Source organism: Canis lupus, chromosome 6 (assembly GCF_011100685.1).
Source record: "Canis lupus familiaris isolate Mischka breed German Shepherd chromosome 6, alternate assembly UU_Cfam_GSD_1.0, whole genome shotgun sequence".
Classification (NCBI taxonomy): Eukaryota; Metazoa; Chordata; class Mammalia; order Carnivora; family Canidae; genus Canis; species Canis lupus.
The window spans coordinates 71,286,188-71,309,300 of record NC_049227.1 but is presented as its reverse complement, the minus strand read 5'-3'; the positions used below and the strand labels follow the sequence as shown (position 1 = coordinate 71,309,300).

Genomic DNA, 23,113 nt, shown 5'->3' with positions numbered 1-23,113 from the left:
GGTATTGTGCAATAGGAATGTAGGTAGGAGATTTCAAAAAGAAAGAGCACTTTATCAAGTACATTATATCATAATGTACTATTCTAAAACTCCTTATCAATAAGTATTGGTATATTTGTCCACTCACAAAACATTCTTCATTTCCCAAGGTTTAATTCCATTGTTTGTTTCTAGAGATAGTACAATTTGATTTTTAAAAGTTTATTTATAAAATTTTGAGTGTTGGTTGCTCTGTTTTGAAAAATTATAATTAATTTGGATAACTTGAATTATGAAAATGGTTTTCCATGCACAAACAGGAGCCAATGAGGCATTTTGTAACTACCTGGAAAAGTCAGATTCAGCTTTTCGAATATCATCTTTCACAAATACCATTTGTACTTTTTTCAGTTAGTCTTGGTACTGCTCAGGATTGAACTGTATCTCCTATCACTACTATAGATTAAGCTGGACCCGAGGAACTGAAGTAGAAATGGAATTTGGACACAATGAGATGAACTCTTCTCATTGTCAGACTTTCAGGAAACTAGTACACTAGGCTTATTAATAATGGGTCAGTAATTGTAACTATTGTATAGGGTGGCATACTGGCTAGGTTGATATATAAAAGTATGAATATGATAAGTGTAGAGTGTTCAGGAGGAAAATGCATTCTCATATATTTATGCTGTCCACATTTGGCTCTTTATCTTAATAGGTTAATGCAGCTGAATCAAAGATAACGAATTTAATATACCTAAAACATACCTTGGAACTTGTGGATCCTCTAAAGGTAAGCTATGTGGGTGTATACTGTATAAAACATGACTAACGTCAATTTTTTAAAGACTTTGTTTCAAATTCAAAAATTTTAAAAATTTCAAATTTAGTTAAAGTTACAAGAATAGTATAATTAATTCCCAGATTCTCTCCATACACACAGCACACACTACATATTATGTCATTATTATTATTATTCTTATTAAATATTTAAAAATTGTAATACCTGAATACTAAAGTGTATATCTCCTAAGAACAATGATATTCTGTTACATAACCACAATTATTTAAAAATTTAGGGTATTTGACATTGACCCAATACTATTATATTATGTGTAGTCCATATTCAAAATTTTCTAATTGTTTTAATAATGTTTTTTATGGATTTTTTTCTTGATACAGGGTCCAGTCCAGGACCATGCATTATATTTAAGGTCATTTTTAAAGAAGATTTTATTTATTTATTTGAGAGAGGGAGAACGAGGAAGAGAGAGAGCATGAGCAGGGGGAGGGGTAAAGGGAGAGGAAGAAGCAGACTCCCCACTGAGCAGGGAGCCTTATGTGGGGCTCAGTCCCAGAACTCTGGGATCAGACTTGAGCGAAGGCAGACTCTTAGCTGACTGAGCCACCAGGTGCCCTTACTGTCATTTCTTTATACCTCTTTTCAACTTGGAAGTTTCTTATCCTTTCTTTGTCTTTCATGATATTAACATCTTGAAGAGTATCTGTTGTTTTATAGAGTATTCCTCAATTTGTATGATTATTTTCTCATGATTAAGTTCAGCTTACATATTTGGCAGTAATACTCTAAGAGCAATGTTGTATCTTTTTCAGTACATCACATCAGGAGGCACATGATGTCATTCTTCATTCTGGTGATACTAACTTTGATCATATTCTTCACTGTAATCTGTGGAGTGATACTTTTAGACTATGTCAGTATCCATTAAACTTTCACTCAATGATTTAAATATTCATTGATGACTCTTACCTGAAATATCTCTGATGTAATTTTCTCATCTATTTTTAAATACTATACTATGCAAAACTTTTTATATATATATTTATTTAAGTAATCTCTACACCCAAATGGGGCTCCAACTCACAACCCTGAGATCAAGAGTCTCATGCTCTACTGACTGAGCTAGCCTCCAGCCCCTGTCCAAAATATTTTTAAAAATTAAGTTGACGAGGAAGAACTACTTTTTTTAAAGGAAAAAGTATTTTGTTACTTTCATTACTTTTTTGGAAGAATTTTGTTACAGAGTTCATTCTAATAAAGTAATTTTGGCAAAAGATTTAAAAAATGTCATCTGGGCAGCCTGGGTGACTCAGCAGTTTAGCGCTGTCTTCAGGCCAGGGCGTGATCCTGGAGTCCCGGGATCGAGTCCCACATCAGGCTCCCTGTATGGAGCCTGCTTCTTCCTCTGCCTGTGTCTATGCATCTCTCTCTGTTTCTCATGAATAAATATCTTTAAAAAAATAAAAAAATAAAAATAAAAAATATCATCTTTCTTAGAATGAAAGAGGTATAATAATAAATTATCCCCCCAAATTGATAGATTTGATAAAACACAAATTTCAAGCTTTGATATGTCCGAAGCAAAGTAAAGGCCAAAGAAAGGAAAAATTTATTACATTTGGCAGATAAAATATTAATTTCTGTCATAAAACTCATGAAATCTCATAAGAGAGTACTGGGATACCAATAGAAATATGGAAAATACCCCCAAAATGGAAATCGAGGGGGTTAATAAATAATACCAAAAATGTTCAGCCTTACTATTAATCAAAAAAATACAAATTAAAGTCATTTTTTTATATATTAAAGAAGTAAAGATTTTTTTTTCCTTTAATGGATGCAACTTACTGCTAATGAGAGAACAGTGAGACAGACAACTTCATAGGCAGCTGGTAGGAGTACAAATTGCACATACTTCACGGGGAAGTTTTATAACATCTATCTTTTAATGCAGTTATACTACTAGAAATCTGTCCAAAAAGAACTTTTAAGAAATACTGACCAGGATTTATGCTTAGTTATGGTCATTGCAGCATTATTTATATTAGTAAGAAATTATAAGTAGCACAGAACTCTAATAACTGGGGGAAGAGACTGTTTTCTAGATGGTGAAATACTATGACTTAATAAAAATTTATACTATTAAGAGTTTCTAATGCTTGTGATGTAGTATTAAGTAGGGGAGAAAAGGAAAATGTAGTGATAAAAACAACTAAAAATGGATTAAAGACCTAAATGTGAGACAGGAATCCATTAAAATCCTAGAAGAGAACACAGGCGGTGACATCTTTGACCTCAGCGGCAGCAACTTCTTGCTAGACAGATCTCCAAAGACAAGGGAAACAAAGGCAAAAATGAACTATTGGGACTTCAAGATAAAAAGCTTCTGGGGATCCCTGGGTGGCTCAGCAGTTTAGCGCCTTCGGCCCAGGGCATGATCCTGGAGTCCCAGGATCGAGTCCCACATCAGGTTCCCTGTGTGGAGCCTGCTTCTCCCTCTGCCTGTGTTTCTGCCTCTCTCTCTCTCTGTGTGTGTGTGTGTTTGTGTCTCTCATGAAAAAATAAATAAAATCTTAAAAAAAAAAGCTTCTGCATAGCAAAGGAAACAGTCAACAAAACTAAAAGGCAGCCTGTGGGATGGGAGAAGATATTTGCAAATGACATATCAAATAAAGGGCTAGTGTCCAAAATCTATAAAGAGCTTATCAAACTCAACAGCCATAAACTGAATAATCCAGTCAAGAAATGGGCAGAAGACATGAATAGACATTTCTTCAAAGAAGACAGGCACGTAGCCCAAAAGCACATGAAAAAATGCTTCACATCCTTAGCATCAAGGAGATACAAATCAAAACCACAATGAAATACCTTAACAAGTCAGGAAACAACAAATGTTGGTGAGAATGCAGAGAAAGAAGAACCCTCTTACACTGATGGTGGGAATGCAAACTGGTATAGCCACTCTGGAAAACAGTATGAAGATTCCTCAGAAAGTTAAAAATAGAGCTACCCTATGACCCAGCAATTGCACTACTAGGTATTTATCTAAAGAATACAAATATAGTGATTCGAAGGGACACATGGACCCCAATGTTTATAGCAACAATGTCCACAATTGTGTATATATGTATATATGCATATATATATACACACACACATATACATACATACAATGGAATATTACTCAGCCATGGTAAAGAATGAAATCTTGCTATTTGTAATGATGTGGCTAGAACTAAAGGTTATTGCAGTAAGTGAAATGTCAGAGGGACAAATATCATATGATTTCACTAGTATGTAGAATTTAAGAAACAGATGAACATGGGGAAAGGAAGGAAAATAAAATAAGATGAAATAAGAAAGGGAGACGAACCATAAGAGACTCTTAACTATAGGACACAAACTGAACGTTGCTGGGGGGGAGGTGGGTAGGGGAAAGGGACATTAGGAGGGCACATGATGTAATGAGAGCACCGGGAGTTATATGCAACTGATGAATCACTAAACCCTACCTCTGAAACTAATAATACACTGAATGCTAATTGACTTAAATGAAAATTTTTTTTTAATTTTAAAAAGGTTAAATGTGTTTTCCTCGTGTTTCTATTTATTTAAATAGTAACCACTCGTAGTTCCCATTAAGCAAAAATAAACCTCTACTTTTACCATGTAAGAATAGAGAAAGAAATTGGTCTATTTGTAAATATGCAAAGTACTTTTTTTAGTTTCATGTATATTTAAAACCCAAGTTTTGGAATTACATGTTGAGTACTCTAAATGTACAACGATAGCTATTTAAATACCTACCTCTAATAAGTAGTTGAATGCTAAGAATTAGTTGAGAAATAAGAAAAAGCCATAATAGTAAAGCAATGGATAGAAGAGCCCTTTATTAGCTCTTTATCTGGAAAATGGGAAAGGTACCATTTGTCCTACCTACATACCTAAAATATCTTTTATGAGTATACAGATGAGAAGATGAAGCAAGAAAACCCTTGGTAAACTGTAAAGTATTAAACAAATGTAAAATGCCATGTTTAAGTAGTAATATAATTTATTATTTTTAACTGTCCTTATTTTTTCACAGATTGCTCTGAAGAACTACAACACACCTTTATTAAGAGCTTACTGTGGTTCCTTGGAAGATAAAAGGTCTTTGTCCCTCAACTGTTAATAAAATACCCGTGCTAATTATTCCTTTCTTCCTGATCATAAATGATTTTAAGGACTCTTAACTGTAATCAATAGAACAATTACTTGAACTCTGGTTAACAACCTTTAAACTATTCATCAAAGTCCTAATTATACATTACATCTTATAAATACCCATAAATAGAGTAAGCACATTGAGTATTTGTGTTATTAGGCACAAATAATACTAATTAGAATAGTATTAAAAATTGAAATATGCAATTTTAATATTTCTTTTTTTAGCCATTCCCCATGGAAAGACGGGCAAGTATAAAAGTACATATTTCTCTTTTGTAAATCATAAAAGGCCTAATGTAACAAAAAATAGTAGGTAGAAATATTGCATAAGAGATCTAAATACAGTTTACTTTTAATATTGTTTTTAGCAATGGCACCTTTTTGACCAAACAGACTTGTGATACTTAAGAACTGTTATTTTATTGATTCAGGATTCACATCTTTTGTGAGCCACAAATTGAGGTTAATAAAAATAGAATTACAAATAAAATATAGAACAGAATAAAACAGAAGGTTAGGAAAATAGATGTTACCAGATTTTGATTTGCATGATCACTGCATTTAATTACGGATTATTGTGAAGTTTCTGTTACACTGTCTTACAATATGTGTTTAGTCTGTCTGGCCCCACCTGAGGCAAGGACCATACATTTAATCTTTCTTTGAATCTGAACACTTACAATAGTGATCATACCTGGTATAAGTAAATGTTGATTGAGTCAATGAACATGAAGCCAGAATTTTTATAATAGTTCTTTAGGAATTTATTTTATACTCATAGACACAGAGTCAGAGGGTATAATTTGGGACATCTTTATATTAGCAGTTTATAGAATTGTTCTTGGTGGCTTCATGTTACTTTAGGCAAAATATTTTAAAATTGACATAGTCATGGTTCTAACTTACATAAAATATATATAACTGAAGTATTCATTTTCAAAATAATATTCAGTAGATTTCAAGAAAATATGTTGTTATATTTAAAATTATATTATTCCAAGAAAAATATCATTAACTGTGACTCAGATTGTGAATTAAAATGATTGCTTGCTTTATTGCCTATAATGTTCTTTTTTAGGTTTGGAATCATACTTGAAAAGATTAAAACAGTAATTAATGATGACACAAGATACATGAAAGGATGCCTAAACATGAGGACTCAGAAGTGCTATGCAGTGAGATCCAACATCAATGAATTTCTTGACATAGCTAGAAGAACATATACAGAGATTGTAGATGACATAGCAGGTGATTTAATTACTTCAGCCTATTTTTCTGTTTTTTTTTTTTTTAATTTTAGAAATCAAACCTTTTTAGAACATATTGTGCTTTTCTGCTGGTGATAACTAGCCATGCTTGTTTTAATTAAATTTTTATTATCAAAACATATAAGGTAACACATATTGTCATTTAAAATATATTAAAATATTATTTTAAAAATAAGTATCTCTATCATAATATGTCTGTTCTTTTCTCCAAACTTAAATATAGAGCTTCTTCAAACCTATAGCTACCTGAAGACCAGGAGATATTTGTTTACCTTCATATAACATTGTGTATAAATTAGTTGAAAAATGCAGACTATCATCATTAAGTGGTTTCAGAGAAAGAGGTGTAGCATTTGAACAAGTACAGTAATTCATTTAACAAATTTATGGAGTTTCTTATAAATTTAGACAATGTTTCAGGTACTAGGGAATATATAGTGAACAAGACAAAATGCCTGTCGTCCTGGAGCTTATGTTATGGTAGGGAAGATAGACAAGAAAGAAACACACATGCACTTGCACGTATGTTTGTGTGAATTTATATGTATAGATAGGTGCATATATCAATCACATAGCTGATGAAATATCACATGGGCATAAGATATATGATGAAAAATATAACATGTTAGAGAGGTCAGAGAGTGATTGGGTGTGGAAGCATAGAGGATGGAAATGTTTCTAGTAGATTGGATAGCCAAGAAAGGAATTTTACCTATTGGCAATGGTACAAACTGAATCACAAAGGCTAAGGAAACCTCAAGGCATAGGAAGGAAACTGGTTAGAAGGATGGAATAGGGCATTCCCTATTCTAAGAAGTAAGATCAGAAGTGAGACTAGTGACCAGAATTTAGTCTTTGGAGACTGGGAGTTTGGGTTTTTTCCCTAAGTGAATGAAGAAGCATAGAGATATTTTTGCTCTATGGAGTGAAATTGATCAAGGTAGGTTGAATGAATCTGAGTGGAGCAATGAAGACAGGGAAACCATTTTAAACTATTAGAAGTTAACAAAGCATTTCAGTGATAGCCCTGTACATGAGAAGAGAGAAAAACACAGAGGTTGAAGGAAGAAATGGTGAGCTAATAATTGAATAGTTATGGCCACGGTAAAGGGAAATTGGTGCTAATTGAAATTTCTAGCCTGAGAGTGGTGTATTGCTGAAAGAAGCAGGAAAATTGTTGAATGAACTATTTTGATGAATAAAGATGTTAATTTGAACAAGTAATGTTCAAAGCATTTATGGTCATCAAGTTAAAAATAGAAATTAGAACTCTGTGATAAGTTTGGAGTTGATAGGAAGATTTAGATTTTTTAGGTATTTGTTGAATCACCATTTTCTTTTTGGAATTTTTTGTTTTGCAAAGTATGTTATGTAGAGAGAATTTCTTATTGTGAACTAAATGATTATAATAATTCATATGATTCTCTTTTCAAAAAACTTGAATGAATAACAAATGAAAAAATCTAATATTCTAATACAGAGAGTATAAAATAGTCTTAGTTTAGTTTTTTATTTTAATTTTTATAGTTTTTTTACTTTCAAACTACCTGTCAAAACGACTGACTTTGTACTACCAATCTTTTTCTTAAAAGAATACTTGACCACTATATACGTTAGACATTAAAATTCTTTACAGTTTGGGGCACCTGGGTGGCTCAGTCGGTTAAGTGTCTGCCTTCAGCTCAGGTCATGATCTCAGAGTCCTGGGATCATGTCCCATGTTAGGCTCCCTGCTCGGTGGGGAGTCTGCTCCCTCTACTCTTGCTCGAGCTATCTCTCTTTCATGCTCACTCTCTCAAATGAATGAATAAAATCTTCAAAAAAAGAATAAAAAAATAAAAGTCTTTACAGTTTAAAATACCAACAAGACCTTCCTGTTTATATATAAAGTAAAAAAAAAAAAGTGATTTTTTAAAAAACAGAGGAATTTTCTCATTAAAATTCTTTTTGTTTTTCTTGTTTCTGGTCCCTAGGAATGATATCACAGCTTGCAGAAAAATATAATCTTCCTTTGAGGACAAGTTTTAGCTCTGCTCGAGGATTTTTCATCCAGATGACTATAGATTGTACAGCCCTACCAAATAATCAACTTCCTTCAGAATTTATTAAGGTTCATTTTGAAATTTTGGTTTGGAAATTATTATTTCTGATTTTACAGAATTACATTTTGCATATTTCAGACATTCCTTGAATTTTACATCCAAATTTCTGAATGTTCTGTGTATTGCTTCTCCTACTCCTGTCAAACCACCTAACAGTTACACTAATCTAAGGGTGAGGTAGAACTTTTTTTTTTTTTTTTTTTTTTTTTTTTTGAGAAACATCAAACATTGCATTCCACAGTTCTGGAACCTTGGTATGTGTAAAAAAAGGGAAATGAAAAAAAAAAGTTCAAAAGATATTTTTGATAAAAGGAATTTGGAAAATACTGTACCATCTCCTGTTGTAGGTGGTTCTCAATGCACACTTGCCTATTAAAGGTTTAAAAATCATGAAATAAATCTGCTAACATTTTAAAATCCAATATTGCTAAACCCTTGGACCAGTGAAATATTTTTCCCGAAATACATATTAACAAAACATCACCATGATATACTAGTTTGGGAAAGTCTAACCTACTCTGATTTTGCTTTCTCTGCTCTCAGGGAGTACTTTTCGACAAAACAAACCATTTAAATTTTAGAGTTTTTAAATACACACTGTATTACCAGGTAATGGGGGATGGATGAAGTAAAGAATGGGTTGAGACATAGTAATGGGATTAGAAATTGAGTGAGGTTCAGATATGGGGCAAGGGCTAAGATAGGTCAGAGGTGGAGTGAAAATTACCGATACCTGTCATGCATAGTACTTGGTAATAAGATGTATTGTCTGACATTTCTGCAGAGCTATTTTAAGACCTATTCAAATAGTTATGGAATACAGTAGGTTAAGTGCTTTAACTTTAGGCGTGATCTTTTCTTTTTTGCAGACATTATTAGAGATTTTATTTGTGATCATTTATCTCAAAAATTAAAGTAATTAACCTAAATACTTATATTGTTTAAAATCTCTATGTTTTATTTTATAGGAATGTACATACATCTTGACATTTGTTTGTTAATTTCCCAGCAGATATCCAAAGTGAAAAGTTCTTACACCTTTACATCAGCAGACTTAATTAAAATGAATGAAAGATGTCAAGAATCTTTGAGAGAAATCTATCACATGACTTATATGTAAGCACATTTGAAGTTTTTGAATATTACAGTGGTTCAGTTTGAGGCACTGAAATAAATTTCATTAATTGGCTTTTTGTCTGACTGCAGAAAATTGTAAAATTATGAATGTTAGCAAAGAAAGAACATTTCCTGGAAGAGCAATTAAAACTTTAAAAATCTCGCTGTGATTGTGATCGCTCAGCCTCACAGAAGATTCAGGGCAAATCTAATTGCAAAAACAAAACAAAACAAAAACACATCATTTACATGATAGTTCTGTAGTATGCATTCCACCATGATGTTGAATTTGGCACATCATGGGCTTATCTTGGGCTTGATTCAGTTTATTCTTTTCTTATGATATGTAAGCACTCAACTTCTCATGGCATATGTATGTAGGTGTGTGTGTGTGTGTGTGTGTGTGTGTGTGTATCCATTGCCAGTCTTTTGCTGGTCATGAAATAGTAGCCGTACATCGGGAAATATGAAATATTTCATATTTCATACATGGGCAGGGGCAAAAAAAGATCATTCATAATTGATGAGCTGAGATTATAAAGATAAATTTTGAACTTTCAAAACAATTTCAGAGCATTAACCACAGAGATTATGAGATATAGTAGGTTTGGGGAACGTATTTCTCCTAGTAAGGGAAAGAGCAAGACCTGAGTTGAGATCAAGAATCTTAGATACTTAACCAGCTGAGCCACCCAACCACCCTTTAAGATTTTATTTTTAAGTAATCTCTACACCCAGTATGGAGCTTGAACTCAGAACTCTGAGACCAAGAGTCACATGTTCTATCAACTGAGCCAGCCATGGGCTGCAAGGAAAACCTTTTATATTATGTCACAGTATAATAACTTCCACATAAAAGCCTAATTAATTCTGTTAGGATGCGTGTGTGTGAGAGAGAGAAACGAAATAGTAACTTTTGTGTTGAATTTAACATTTGAAAAAAATGCAAAATTATTAGCATTTGGAAGCTGTTTGAAGTATAGGGAGATCTTGTTTGACTTATAAAAATAATTTTATTAATGAAAATTAATTTCTTTTAGTATTTAATAACAGCAGTCACTTCAAAAATGTAGTGTTAAAATACCAGAAGGTGCATTCTGGCTACAAGTGCTGTGAACTCAAGGAACTTCAATTTCCTCATCTCTAAAATGAGGCAGAAGAGCAATAGACTTTATCTGTAGTGTGCAACGGAACTGTGAATGCTACTTTGCCTTAGGCAATGAATTTGATATTGCTTTCCAATTACATTGTATGTCAGTCTTTAAAGCATTACCTGACTTCCAAACATATGCTTTCAGGATTGTGTGCAAACTGCTTAGTGAGATTTATGAACATATTCATTGCTTATATAAACTATCTGACACTGTGTCAATGCTGGATATGCTACTGTCATTTGCTCATGCCTGCACTCTTTCTGACTATGGTAAGTTACTTTCTTTGGAATAAATATGTTGCATACTGAAATTTATATTCTATTCAAGCAATTTTACATAATAATTCTGAATGTTTTACTTTTTTGTTTTTTTTTTACCTTAAATATGGTCTCTTGCCTATGGTCTTAGACCAAGATGTAGAATAGAAAAAGTAAAATTACCCTTAAAATTTATTTTAAAAGTCAGAAAATTGTTTACTGAGAAATTAACAAATGAGAAAGAAAATACTGCAAGAAACGTTAAAGGTTCCCCAAATAGGAAAGAATGAAAAACTGCCTTCTTGGTGGAAATGACAATGATCCAAATAGATAAAGTTCAAATCTGAAGACTCATTGGAAGCACTGTAACTAATAGATGAGAGAAATGAATCTCCAAAATGAACATTTTTCTAATGTTCTGAGATGTGAGTATCTCAAGGTAAGGGATTATATCATATAGTTTTGTATCCCAAGTCTTTTGTAACCCTTGAATACAAATGTTAAGTAATATTCTAATATTAAATGAATATTTCAAGTTAACCCCTTGAAATTTCTTATCCAACTTATCAGTAATAACCATACTCCTATATGCAAATTTATGAAATTAGTATGTGATAATTAAGGTTGAATAATTGTGGACTTAATGTCATTAATAACATTGAAATTTCTAGTTAAAATCTCCAGTAGCATTTCTCAAATACATGTCAATGGGAAATAATGATCTTACAAAGATTTTTAAAAATATTTTTATATTTCTTATGGAAATGTTAACTTTTTCAATTGGTATCTTATAAGCCAAAAGTTTCTAGTCTTTTAGGTGTCCTTCGGGGTCAAAACCTTACCTTAAGGATCAACTATTTTAATAGTTTTCTTGACTGTTAAGGTATTTGATTTGATGTTGCTTCATCTTAATTTGTGAGGGATTATCCTGAAACTTCAAACCTATAAATAATGACTTTGGGTATTTAAAAATACTTTTAAAGTAATTGAAAAATTTTTTTCTAATGAACCTCTCTTTTATAATGAATGCTTTTGAGTTACCTGTGTTTCCTCTAAAGGCATGTAGGATTTTAGTGTTTACTTGTCCCTATGCCATCTTCCTCCCTTTACCTTGGAAGGAATTCATAGAGACCTGATCATTATTTGTTTTTTAAATTAACAAAATATTTTGTGTCTGTTTTGTCTGTCATCTGGATATCCCTTTTAACAAAATTTCTGTAAGGGTCTGGACATTATTTGGTTTTACTCAATATCCATACCTCACTTGAAAAGCTAATTATGCCAAATTTGAAATAATGCTTAAGGTGGGATTGAGTAAATGTCCAATTTTGTAGTTTTGGTAATTAAGCATTATTTTCAAAGTATTATCAGGGCGCCTGAATAGCTCACTTGTTAAGCATCCAACTCTTGATTTTGGCTCAGGTTATGATCTCAGGATTATGAGATTGAGCCCTGTGTTGGGCTCAGCACTCAGTGGGGAGTCTACTTGATATTCTCTCTCCTCCTCTCCTCCTTCCCCCCATCTCGCACTCTCTCTTTTTAAAAAAAAAGTATTATCAATGGTTAGTTGACTCTTTTTAATCTATACAAACCTGAAAATGTTGCTGTTTTGGAGCCCAGGACAATGACAAAGAACTAAATCCATAGTGTTCCCTGGAAGTGAATAAAAGTTGTGATGGTGGGATGCCTGGGTGGCTCAATGGTTGAATGGCTGCCTTCCGCCCAGGGCGTGATCCTGGAGTCCCTGGATCGAGTCCCATGTCAGGCTCCCTGCGTGGATCTGCTTCTCCCTCTGCCTGTGTTTCTGCCTCTCTCTCTCTCTGTCTCCCATGAATAAATAAATAATTAAAAAAAAAGTTGTGATGGTGATTAGAATGCATTAGTTACAGGGACTCCTTGGTGGCTTAGTGGTTGAGCATCTGTCTTTGGCTCAGGTCATGATCCTGGAGTCCTGGGATTGAGTCCTGCATCAGGCTTCTCACCGGGAGCCTGCTACTCCCTTGACTTATGTCTCTGTATCTCTCATGAATATATAAAATCTTTAAGAAAAAAATAGAATGCATTAGTTATAATCTAGAGGGATTTAGGATAAAATAATGTTATTGTCCCAAATTGACCCTAATAAAATCCCACATATATAACACAGACTGTTAAACATAAATATATTAATCTTACAAAACCTTTTTTCTTTTTTCAGTTCGGCCAGAATTTACTGATACTTTAGCAATCAAGCAGGGATGGCATCCCATTCTTGAAAAAATATCTGTTGAAAAACCTATTGCCAACAATACCTATATAACAGAAGGAAGTAATTTTTTGATCATAACTGGACCTAATATGAGTGGGAAATCCACATATTTAAAACAGATTGCTCTTTGTCAGATTATGGCCCAGATTGGTAAGTTATGGCTTTACTTTATACTTAGCAATTTTTCTCCCCATTTGAAATGTGTTATGCCTAATATTTTAGATTCTGGTGCCTAAGTAACGCCAAAACAGTTTGGAGTAGGTTTTCTTACCTAAAAGTATAATAAGGTCTGTTCTGTAGACCATAACTTTTAATGTTTGGTATTGATTAAGCAACATCCAATTTGGATTGCATTGTACTAAAATTTTTGTAAGATGTAACAGAAACAAAAACTACCTTACTATAACTATTACTGTTGTATCAGTTATTACTAAACTGAATCATATCATTATTTCTGATTCAAAACCAAACTTTCTTATGAGAAGTGAAGTAAGTAGGATAAGCTGCTGCTTTTAATAACCCATGTTATTAATTCCCCAAATTTTAACATTGGGGAAAGAAACATCTTTTACTTAATTGAAGGGCTACCAGTAACTCGGGCACAGCACTTGATACAGTAACACATTATGTGTGCATACTCACACATATAAAGCTGTCATTGGCTCAACATAGTCATTTATTTCTTGGTATAGAGGCACAGTTTAGCTCTGAAAACTGGGGTACCTTGAGAACTCTATGAATTGGAAATGAGATGATTTGCCCTAAAACTGTGATTCTTAACCAGGGATGAGTTTGGTCCCTCCCCCACTCCACTCTTGCCCCCCAAATGTGGCAAAGTCTGAGACATTTTTGGTTGTCACAACTAAGGGGAATGTAGAGTCCGGAAGTGTTGCTGAACATCCTAGAATGCACAAGACATTCCTCCCTCCCCACAACACACGTAAGAAAGATTATCCATCCCAAGATGTTAGTAGTGCGATGGTTGAGAAACCCTGGCCTAATGTAACAAATTGTAAGGGGAATACAGCAATAATAATATTGGTGATACAGGGCAGCCCCGGCGGCTTAGTGGTTTAGCACCACCTTCAGCCTAGGGCCTGATCCTGGAGATGTGGGATTGAGTCCCATGTCAGGCTCCCTGCATGGAGCCTGCTTCTCCCTCTGCCTATGTCTCTGCCTCTCTGTCTCTCTCTATCTAATAAATAAATAAAATATTAAAAAAATAACATTGGTGATACAGTGCAGATTTACCCTTACTACTGGGAAAGAAAATCAGAGGTGAATTGGTGAAGAGTAAATATTTTATTGGATATATAGTTGCATTGGAATGAAAAGGACCAAAAGAAAAAAAGGACATCTTAGTTAATTTCCTTGCTTTTCTAAATAATACTATCTAATTCATATGTGATGGTAATCTTATTTCTATTAGAATAGTTCAGAGAAGCCCTGTCTCTTAAAAAAAAGGGGGGGCTATGCAATTGTTGAACATCTCTAATTGTTAGAGCATTCATTACACTAATTTGAAATCTGACTTCCTATAATTTTTACTCATTAGTCCTAATTCTTATCTTCTCTGCATCACAGAATAACTTAATGTCTTTTAATAATAGCCCCTGAAATATTAGAAGAAAATTATTCTAATTCTCTTGCCCCTCATTTTAAATCTCTAAAATACCTAAAAGTATATACAGTATCTCATATAATCTGACCTTAAATAAACAGAATTTGAGAGGCATGGAAATTAAGAATATAGGCTTTGAAACTAGACCTAGCTTGTCTAGTTACTAGCTCTGTGATCTTAGGCAAGTTACCTAGCTTCCTTAGTTTTCCTGTAAATGAAAATTGTAATAGTACCTAATTCTAAGAATTACTGTAAAGATTAAGTAAGATAATGTATATAAAATACTGTGGACGTAGGGAAGGGTATGAGAAAGAAGGATCGTTTCTAGGCAGAGGTAAGAATGTGTTCTAAAGCACAGAAGTCTTTATTTCTTTGTAGAGCGAACAGTGGCTGTGAGGAGTGATAAGATATAAAGCCAGAGACATGCGCAGGAGCCAGATCATGAAGGGTCTTAGGTACTTCACTGAAGAGATTAAACTTTATCCAGAAATCTGTAGGGAGCTATCTTGAAATTTAAATAAGAGAATGGCGTGATTGGATTTGCCTTTCACACAGATTCTTCTGGCGATGTATTGTTAGAGAAGGAGCCGACCAGAATATCAGTGGGGGGGCTTCTATAATAATTTATATTTAAAAATGTTGAGAGCCTTTTTGGTGGAGGTAAATATAAATGAACTAAGGAGAAGGTACAAACATATACTATATATGCTATATCCTCTCCTTGGTACTTTAACATTTATTTTCCCACTTAATCTTTCTGGAAATCCTGTGAGAAAGCTGTATTTGAGAGATCTGCTTTTGGAGGTGCCATCATTATAATTACTATTGTTATTATTGTTACTTTTATTTTTATTAGTATTATCCTGGCTTTTGCTTTCTTTTCTTGCTATTCCTTTTTTCCTTAGAGACTGATCCTGTTCTTCATCCTTATCTTGGTTTTAAATCCTGGAATAATCAGGGTTTTGCTTCTTCACTCCCATTATTTCACCATTTTGTTGTATAAGCTTGATATCTTTATCCTCTTAGGATTTTAGAATGCCTCTTATGTCCCAATCTGTATAGAGGTAAGTGCATTAATCAGGTTGATTTGCTTTCAAAAGGTGAATATTGGGCAGCCCCGGTAGCCCAGCGGTTTAGTGCCTGCCTTTGGCCCAGGGGTGATCCTGGGGACCCGGTATCGAGTCCCATGTCGGGCTCCCTGCGTGGAGCCTGCTTCTTCCTCTCTCTGCCTGTGTCTCTGCCTCCCTCTGTATCTGTGTGTCTCATGAATAAATAAATAAAATCTTAAAAAAAAAAAAGGTGAATATTTTCGATTGGTTAACATGATAACTTCTCAGGTAGAAAAAGTCTCATGGATAAAGACTCACCTTTTTTAAAAAAAATTATGTTTTGTTTTCGTTCTGATTCTGGATATTTCTATACATGTCTAATAACAGATATTTCCTAATACATCATTCTGTAACAGTTTTATCAACTTGAGATTCATAAACATTTCCTTCGAATTTTCCTATTTTGAATATAGTTTTGTCTAATAGTAAAGGCAAGTATTTCCATTTATATGTGAGAAAGATGAGACTGGGAGAGTCTACTTGCCCAAGGATGTACGATAAATGACAGAGCCTGGGCCATGTTGTCTAACTATATCCAGTGATCTTTCTACTATGTAATCCTTAGCTAGGCTAATAAATAATCTGAGTTAGTAAAAAGTACAAAATATTAGTACTTATATTTTATAAAAGCATTTCAATTTACATTGACCTTATATTTTACAGGATCATATGTTCCAGCAGAATATTCTTCCTTTAGAATTGCTGAACAGATTTTTACAAGAATCAGTACCGATGATGATATTGAAACAAATTCATCAACATTCATGAAGGAAATGAAAGAGGTACCCAAACCAAACTTTCCTCATGTTAAACATATGTTAAATTCTTCCACTAATAGTCAATTATTATGTAAGAAAGTATCCTTATACTAAAACACGCAGCTGTGCTTATATTCCTCTGCAAGAGCCAGAGGGCAGTCAAAGACAGCTTCTAATTTCTGTCTTATGTGGAAATGGAAGGGAAGATTTCTTCGAAAAATATGGTTTTAAAGAGAAAGCTAGTGCTGTTGAACAAAAAACCATGCTTTCATGTTCTTGTATGGAATATAGAAAAGTCTTTCAGAAAACAATGACCTGTTCAGGACCATCTTGCACTGTATCTTATTGTTCCTTTTAGGTTTGATTTTAAAATGAAAGATTACTGTGTTAGAATGCTTTTAAAAATCATCCTCTTGTGCAATCCTTTAGAATTTTCACTTTCTATAACTGTTTTTCTGATCTGAGCAAATATCAAATAGACTTGAAGGGCTAAAGGTATTCATTATAGCTGTTGGGCTATCTTCAGTAGGTGGGAATTAATGGATCACTGTAGAGCTGGATAACTTTTTGTAGATAGGGAAAGAATAGTATTATTTGTGCCACTGTATATGACTCTTACATAATTATTTAGTTTGTATTATCTGTGGGACAAATAGCAAAATACTAGATCCTCAAGGTGTATTTTTAAATGGTCATAGCTCTCAAAAAGCTTAGTCCTATAGAAAGGTAAAATGGCTGTGAAATACTATTGTGTCAGTACATGATGTGGGTTTAATTATATTTTTTGAGAGAGAGGTTAATACTCTTCAGTGGAGAAGGAGCATTTCTGTCAATTCTTGGTTTTTGTTGAGCATGGATTTAAATTTATTTGTTTAAATAGCAATCAGTGGACTTGGATACTTTTCCCTTAGTTTTTCCTTCAGTCTTTACTGGCTATAGAGATATTAAAATAAACTTGAGAAATAGTTTTGAGTATTTTATGACAATTGATCAGTCATCTGTGGAGAAGAAAATAACCATTTTTGCACTTTACTTAAACATTTAATACATACTTAGTTTTATTTCACTGTATCTAAAATATGTATATTTTAGATAATGGTCATTTACTCTGTGTTGTCTCATACACATATGTGTGTATCTGTTTATATACATATCAGCTATTCTGTTAAAATTATTAGTCATGAGATTTTTTAGAAGAAAAGCAATGTGTTAGTTTCTACTCAGCTGGATATCTTTATAAAAAATGTTTCGGATGAACCAATAAAGAGTATGACTAGATTTTTCCTCATTTCTAAAAATGGTAGTGACAGCTGTTTAGTTACAATGAATAATATTAAAATTATATTTTTCAGATAGCATATATTCTACATAATGCTAATAACAAATCACTCATATTAATTGATGAACTTGGCAGAGGTACCAGTACAGAAGAAGGTATTGGCATTTGTTACGCTGTTTGTGAATATCTGCTGAGCTTAAAGGTATTCTTCTCTTTTAAGTGTATTAATTTTGAGTCCTTTTTTAAAGAGTATTTATTTATTTGAGAGTGAGAGAGCTCACACATGTGTGAGCAGGGGGCGGGGGGGGGTGGGGAAAGGAAGAGACAGATAACCTGCTGAGTGCAGAGATGATTTAGGGCTTGATCTCACAACTGTGAGTCAGTGACCTGAGTGGAAACCAAGAGTCTGATGCTCAACTAACTGAGCCACCCAGGGACCCCTTGATGTATCCTTTATATATTTATCATGATTGGATTTTACAGGCGCCTACAAATAGCTCTTTAAGCAATTTTAGGTAACAAAGGCATACCATAGCATTTATATTTTTGTTACTTCATTTCTTTTTTTTTTTTTTTAAGATTTTATTTATTCATGAGAGACAGAGAGAGAGAGAGAGAGAGAGAGAGGCAGAGACACAGGCAGAGGGAGAAGCAGGCTCCATGCAGGGAGCCTGATGTGAGACTCCATCCTGGGTCTCCAGGATCAGGCCCTGGGCTGAAGGCGGCCGCTAAACCGCTGAGCCACCCGGGCTGCCCTATTACTTCATTTCTGATGGAAGCAGGAACAGCTAGTATGATAGTCATGATGTAGACAAAGGAGAAAATCAAGAAACAATATCAAAACCAATCATTTAGCTTTAATATAATCAAATTAAAGAGCAAAACATGAAAACATTTCAATAATTGTCTCCATGGATAATAACATTGACTATGATGTCACAACATGAAGTGAAACACTAGGCATCTGAGGTCACTTTATAGAAAATTTATTTTACTTATCCAACTAAGATTTCATTTCTTTAAGGAAAACAAATCTTTCACAAATCAAGTAAAACAGACTATGATTTTTGCTCTATTTTATTAAGCTAATTTGTAAAATATCTTTTTAGATGATCACTCAAAATATATACAGGTATGAAAAAACTTAAAAATATTTTTTCCATATTTGAAGTACCTTGAAATATCCCTTAGATGATGATCTTTACATTAAATGACAGTACATAATGATTTATTATAGAGAATGAGAAAAATCTTACTTATACTTGAAAGGTATATGATAAATCAAAAGTAATGTTGAGATAACATTAGTCTTTGTAAAATACTGAATCTATGTCAGTCGATCAGAATTTCTCATAGAAATAAGATACATGTATTACTTGTTAGGGTTAAGAGCTAATTAGTATATGCAGTGGTTAATTTTGTATGTCAACCTGACTGGACTACAGAGTACTGGACATTTTGTCACGCAGTGTTTTGAGTTTATCTGTAAGGGTTTCTGAATGAGATTTGTATTTGAACTGGTAGACAGAGTAAAGCAGATTGCTTGGTAAATATCAATTTTTATTTCCTCTGTTCCATTACAGCTCCAACATAAGGAGGGTTAAGAGTAGTTAATCCTATAAATCATTTAAATTAGAGTCCAGTGGAGACACTGTAAAAGGACATGTCCCAGGAGCAGAAACATGACATATGGGATTTGGGGTCTACACTTGGATGAGAGAAGGCTGCATTACAGGGAAAGAAGCTCAGTGTTCTCTGTTTTTACCAAGGAGTTTAGTTTAAAAGGGGGTGGTAGTGGCAAAGGAGTGGATGGAACGTGCTAGAATATCTGTCATCCCACAGCGCCATCCTTTTCCTTTATGGTTTCCTTGGTACTGTTCTCTGACAGCAGAGAAGCAAGAAATACACATGATGAATGCCCTTCCTTGGAGGGCTGTGGGCTAAAACCTGCCAGGGAGGTTTGGAAGGTAGAGAAGAGGCCATGATTCACTGTGTGAGGCCTAGTGCATAGACAGACCTGGGGTCCAGGACAGCCTCAAAGGGGATCCTGAGAGCTGTTGGCTTTGCTGCTGCCACCTGAGACAGCAGAGGCTTTCCAGATGTTCCAGACAATTCCAGGGGACCAGTGAGCTCTTCAGAATCTCAGACTTTGGCTCTCCGAGCTGGAACTGGGGCAGCTGCACCCCTGACCCTTACTCCCTCAGTTCTCCCTGCTCCTGCACATAACCCTCCATACCCAGACACATGCCCGGTCTCCTGCTTTCCTGAATACCCACTGACCAGCAATCCTGCTGCCTGGCACCTGTTGACCCACCATACCTTCCAGGAGCTGCTTCTTCTCAACTCTATCCCATGGGATCTAGATCACCCAACCTTATTCTCAGCTCCAGGGATGAGGCCAGATTCGCCCAAGCTCTCTCTCTGTGCCCCAGTGGTGGCTCAGGAGTGGATGCCTACCCAGCTTGGCTAGTGAGTGAGTACAGGAGGCAGGGTCTTGACCACAGTGACAGTTTTCAAGAGTTTTTTGGGTGACATCTGGGTGAAAAGTTCCCCCTCCTATGGACACTATATAATAATGGAGGGATCAAACTTCTGTGGCCAGTTGATTCCAGGAGGGAACCCACCCTGAGGTTCATACAAACTCAGGAACAGCACGTGAGAAGGCCACAAAGAGATGGAACTTCATCTTTCATCAGTCAGACCTTGGAATCCACCCAGCCTTTGGACTTTTAATTTCCTTGTTGGTAAAGCCTATTTGGGCTTCGGTTTTGGATGTAGCCCAAAGCATCTTGACTTATTAAGTATTTTCATAAGACTCCCTTATTTGTGGATTCCTTTTTTTTTTTTTTTGAGATTTTATTTATTTATTCATGAGAGACACACAGAGAGAGGCAGAGAGAGACCCAGGCGGCGGGAGAAGCAGGCTTCCCGAGAGGAGCCTGATACGGAAATCCATCCCAGGACTCTGGGATCACTCCCTGAGCCAAAAGCAGACATTCAACCACTGAGCCACCCAGACATCCCATACTTGTGGATTTCTTGACTAAATATATTCACATTTGTTTCTTCTCAGTAAAAGTCAGATTTTAAACAGGGCTGTACATGTAAGATTGATAGTTTTGTTCCACTTGTTCTTCTGCTGGCTGGTGTAAGCTATCACGTTCCCCCTGTAATGTAAGAGCTTTAAGAATTTGATACCCATAAGTATTTTTTCCATGAACTACATGAATGTTGACCAATTCCAGTGCAATCAGCAATAAAATTGGGTAAAGCACAGGAGACAGAAGCTTATTACTACTTCCTTTGCCTGGAGCACAACCCCCTTTCTACCCACTGCTGGTGTCTCAGCTCCACAGAGGCAGCAAGCTGGCTGCACATGTGGGTGCAGTGTGTGCTGATGTTTTGAAGCCCAGTGAGAACTTGGAGAATGGTTCTGATCTGAGACAGAACAAAGTTGGGACGGGGGTGCCACAGAATTGGCAGATCACCTGGGGCCACTTCTCAGCGGGAAGACTGTCCAGGTCACTGACAACACAATGATTCTCATATGGTGATACAGCTCATACATGATATTTGTAATTAAAGAGCCACAGGCATTTGTTTCAGAATTACTTTCTAATTTGGTTGCTTCCTCAGCTTCTTCAGGCAAAGGCAGGAGGGCCAAACTCTAATGATGCCTTCTCACAGATAAGCATGTTTTTTTTTTTTTTCAAAGATTTTATTTATTTATTCATGAGAGACACAGAAGACAGAGAGAGGCAGAGACATAGGCAGAAGGAAAAGCAGGCTCCATGCAGGGAGTCCGACGTGGGACCCGATCCTGGGATTCCAGGATCACACCCTGGACCGAAGGCAGGCGCTAAACTGCTGAGCCACCCAGGCATCCCTCAGCATGTTTTTTTGGCTAAGAAACTGGATGGAAGAGACCACTGTAGTCTTCTGCAAAACCAACCAATTGTTTTATCACTGCTTTTTCCTTAAACATTATTAATAGATCTTCGTCAATTAATCTGAGTAAAAGTACAATGGAAAATGCAAGCAATTGATTTATTGCTTCTTTTGGAAATTTGGGTAAGTTGATTTTCCCATGGCTTAAATGATCTCTTCTATGGGGACCCTCCTCAATGGTTCAGGGAATCCCAAAGAAATTCCATTGCAGGCTCTCCAAGGAAAAGAGGAATTTGATTGATTTTTACCATCATTCAAGTGTTTTGCCAATATTTCCTCACAGGTGGTATAAAGAGCTGTTGACTAGCAGTCAGAAGTCTTGTGGACATTTGTTAATGGCAAAAACTCTCCTAAGTCCCATCTCTAGCTGTGTCAATAACAACATGCACCGTCGGCAAACCTGTGTGACTTGGCTTGATTAATGCAACTTCTCAGTATGGCTACATGATTTTAAATATAAGAGTGTATTTCTTCATCACTTCTTTTAACATTGAAAGTACCTCAGAAGTAATGTCAGACAAAATAGCCAAAAGGTTTGTAAGAGCTATGAAAGGTCGGTATGCCAATGGAAATTTAGTTTGTTGCAAGTAACTCTTCAGCTGACCCAATCCCACTGTCAACAGTATCATCACTGAACAGTAGTTCGAAGGGATTTCTTGATGGGATGCAAACCCATGCCATAAGATGTTATGTAGGTTGAGTCCACATAGAGATCCAATGAAGACTTTTCTACCACAGACTGCCCGAAGACCCGAGCAAGCTGCTTAGATGCAAACAGATCTCTTAAAAGAAGAAAGGGGCATCCCTGGAATACCTGAGTGGCTCAGTCACTTGAGCATCTGACGTGATTTTGGCTCAGGTCTGATCTCAGGGTCCTGGAATAGAGCCCTGCATGGGGCTCCTCACTCAGCGGGGAGTCTGCTGCTTGGAATTCTCTCCCTTCTCCTCTGCTGCTACTATGCCCCCTCCCCCATGGCATGCGCGCGCTCGCGCGCTCTCTCTCTCTCTCTCTCTCTCTCAAAAAAGCAGTAAATAAAAGAAAGGGCATTCCTTGCCATTCAGAAAAAATGTATCACCCAAAGCCTGTTCTCAACATGCTGTCAGTTTCATTAAGCTAAGAGAAATAGCAGGAGATTGAAGACTTTCCAAAGCATCAAATATTTCAAGAAATAATTCTGCAAAAGCTTTCCACTACAGCCATGGTGTATATTGAATTTCAAACTGCCCCTTGGTCAGAGATAACAAATGTGAGTGGACCAGCTT

General features: G+C 35.3%; 1 protein-coding gene and 1 pseudogene across 1 annotated transcript in view; one reads left to right on the top strand and one right to left on the bottom strand.

Moving 5' to 3' along the window:
* The window catches only part of MSH4 (mutS homolog 4), an 81,504-nt gene that overhangs the window by 41,296 nt on the left and 17,095 nt on the right, over positions 1-23,113 (top strand). Inside the window, exons 9-17 of the mRNA XM_038541641.1 lie at positions 698-772; positions 4,869-4,933; positions 6,069-6,238; positions 8,232-8,368; positions 9,370-9,476; positions 10,775-10,899; positions 13,085-13,285; positions 16,529-16,647; positions 17,976-18,104. Coding sequence (XP_038397569.1) covers positions 698-772; positions 4,869-4,933; positions 6,069-6,238; positions 8,232-8,368; positions 9,370-9,476; positions 10,775-10,899; positions 13,085-13,285; positions 16,529-16,647; positions 17,976-18,104 — 1,128 coding nt within the window. The remainder of the gene's footprint in view (positions 1-697; positions 773-4,868; positions 4,934-6,068; positions 6,239-8,231; positions 8,369-9,369; positions 9,477-10,774; positions 10,900-13,084; positions 13,286-16,528; positions 16,648-17,975; positions 18,105-23,113) is intronic.
* Positions 19,734-22,975, bottom strand: LOC102151665 (annotated as a pseudogene).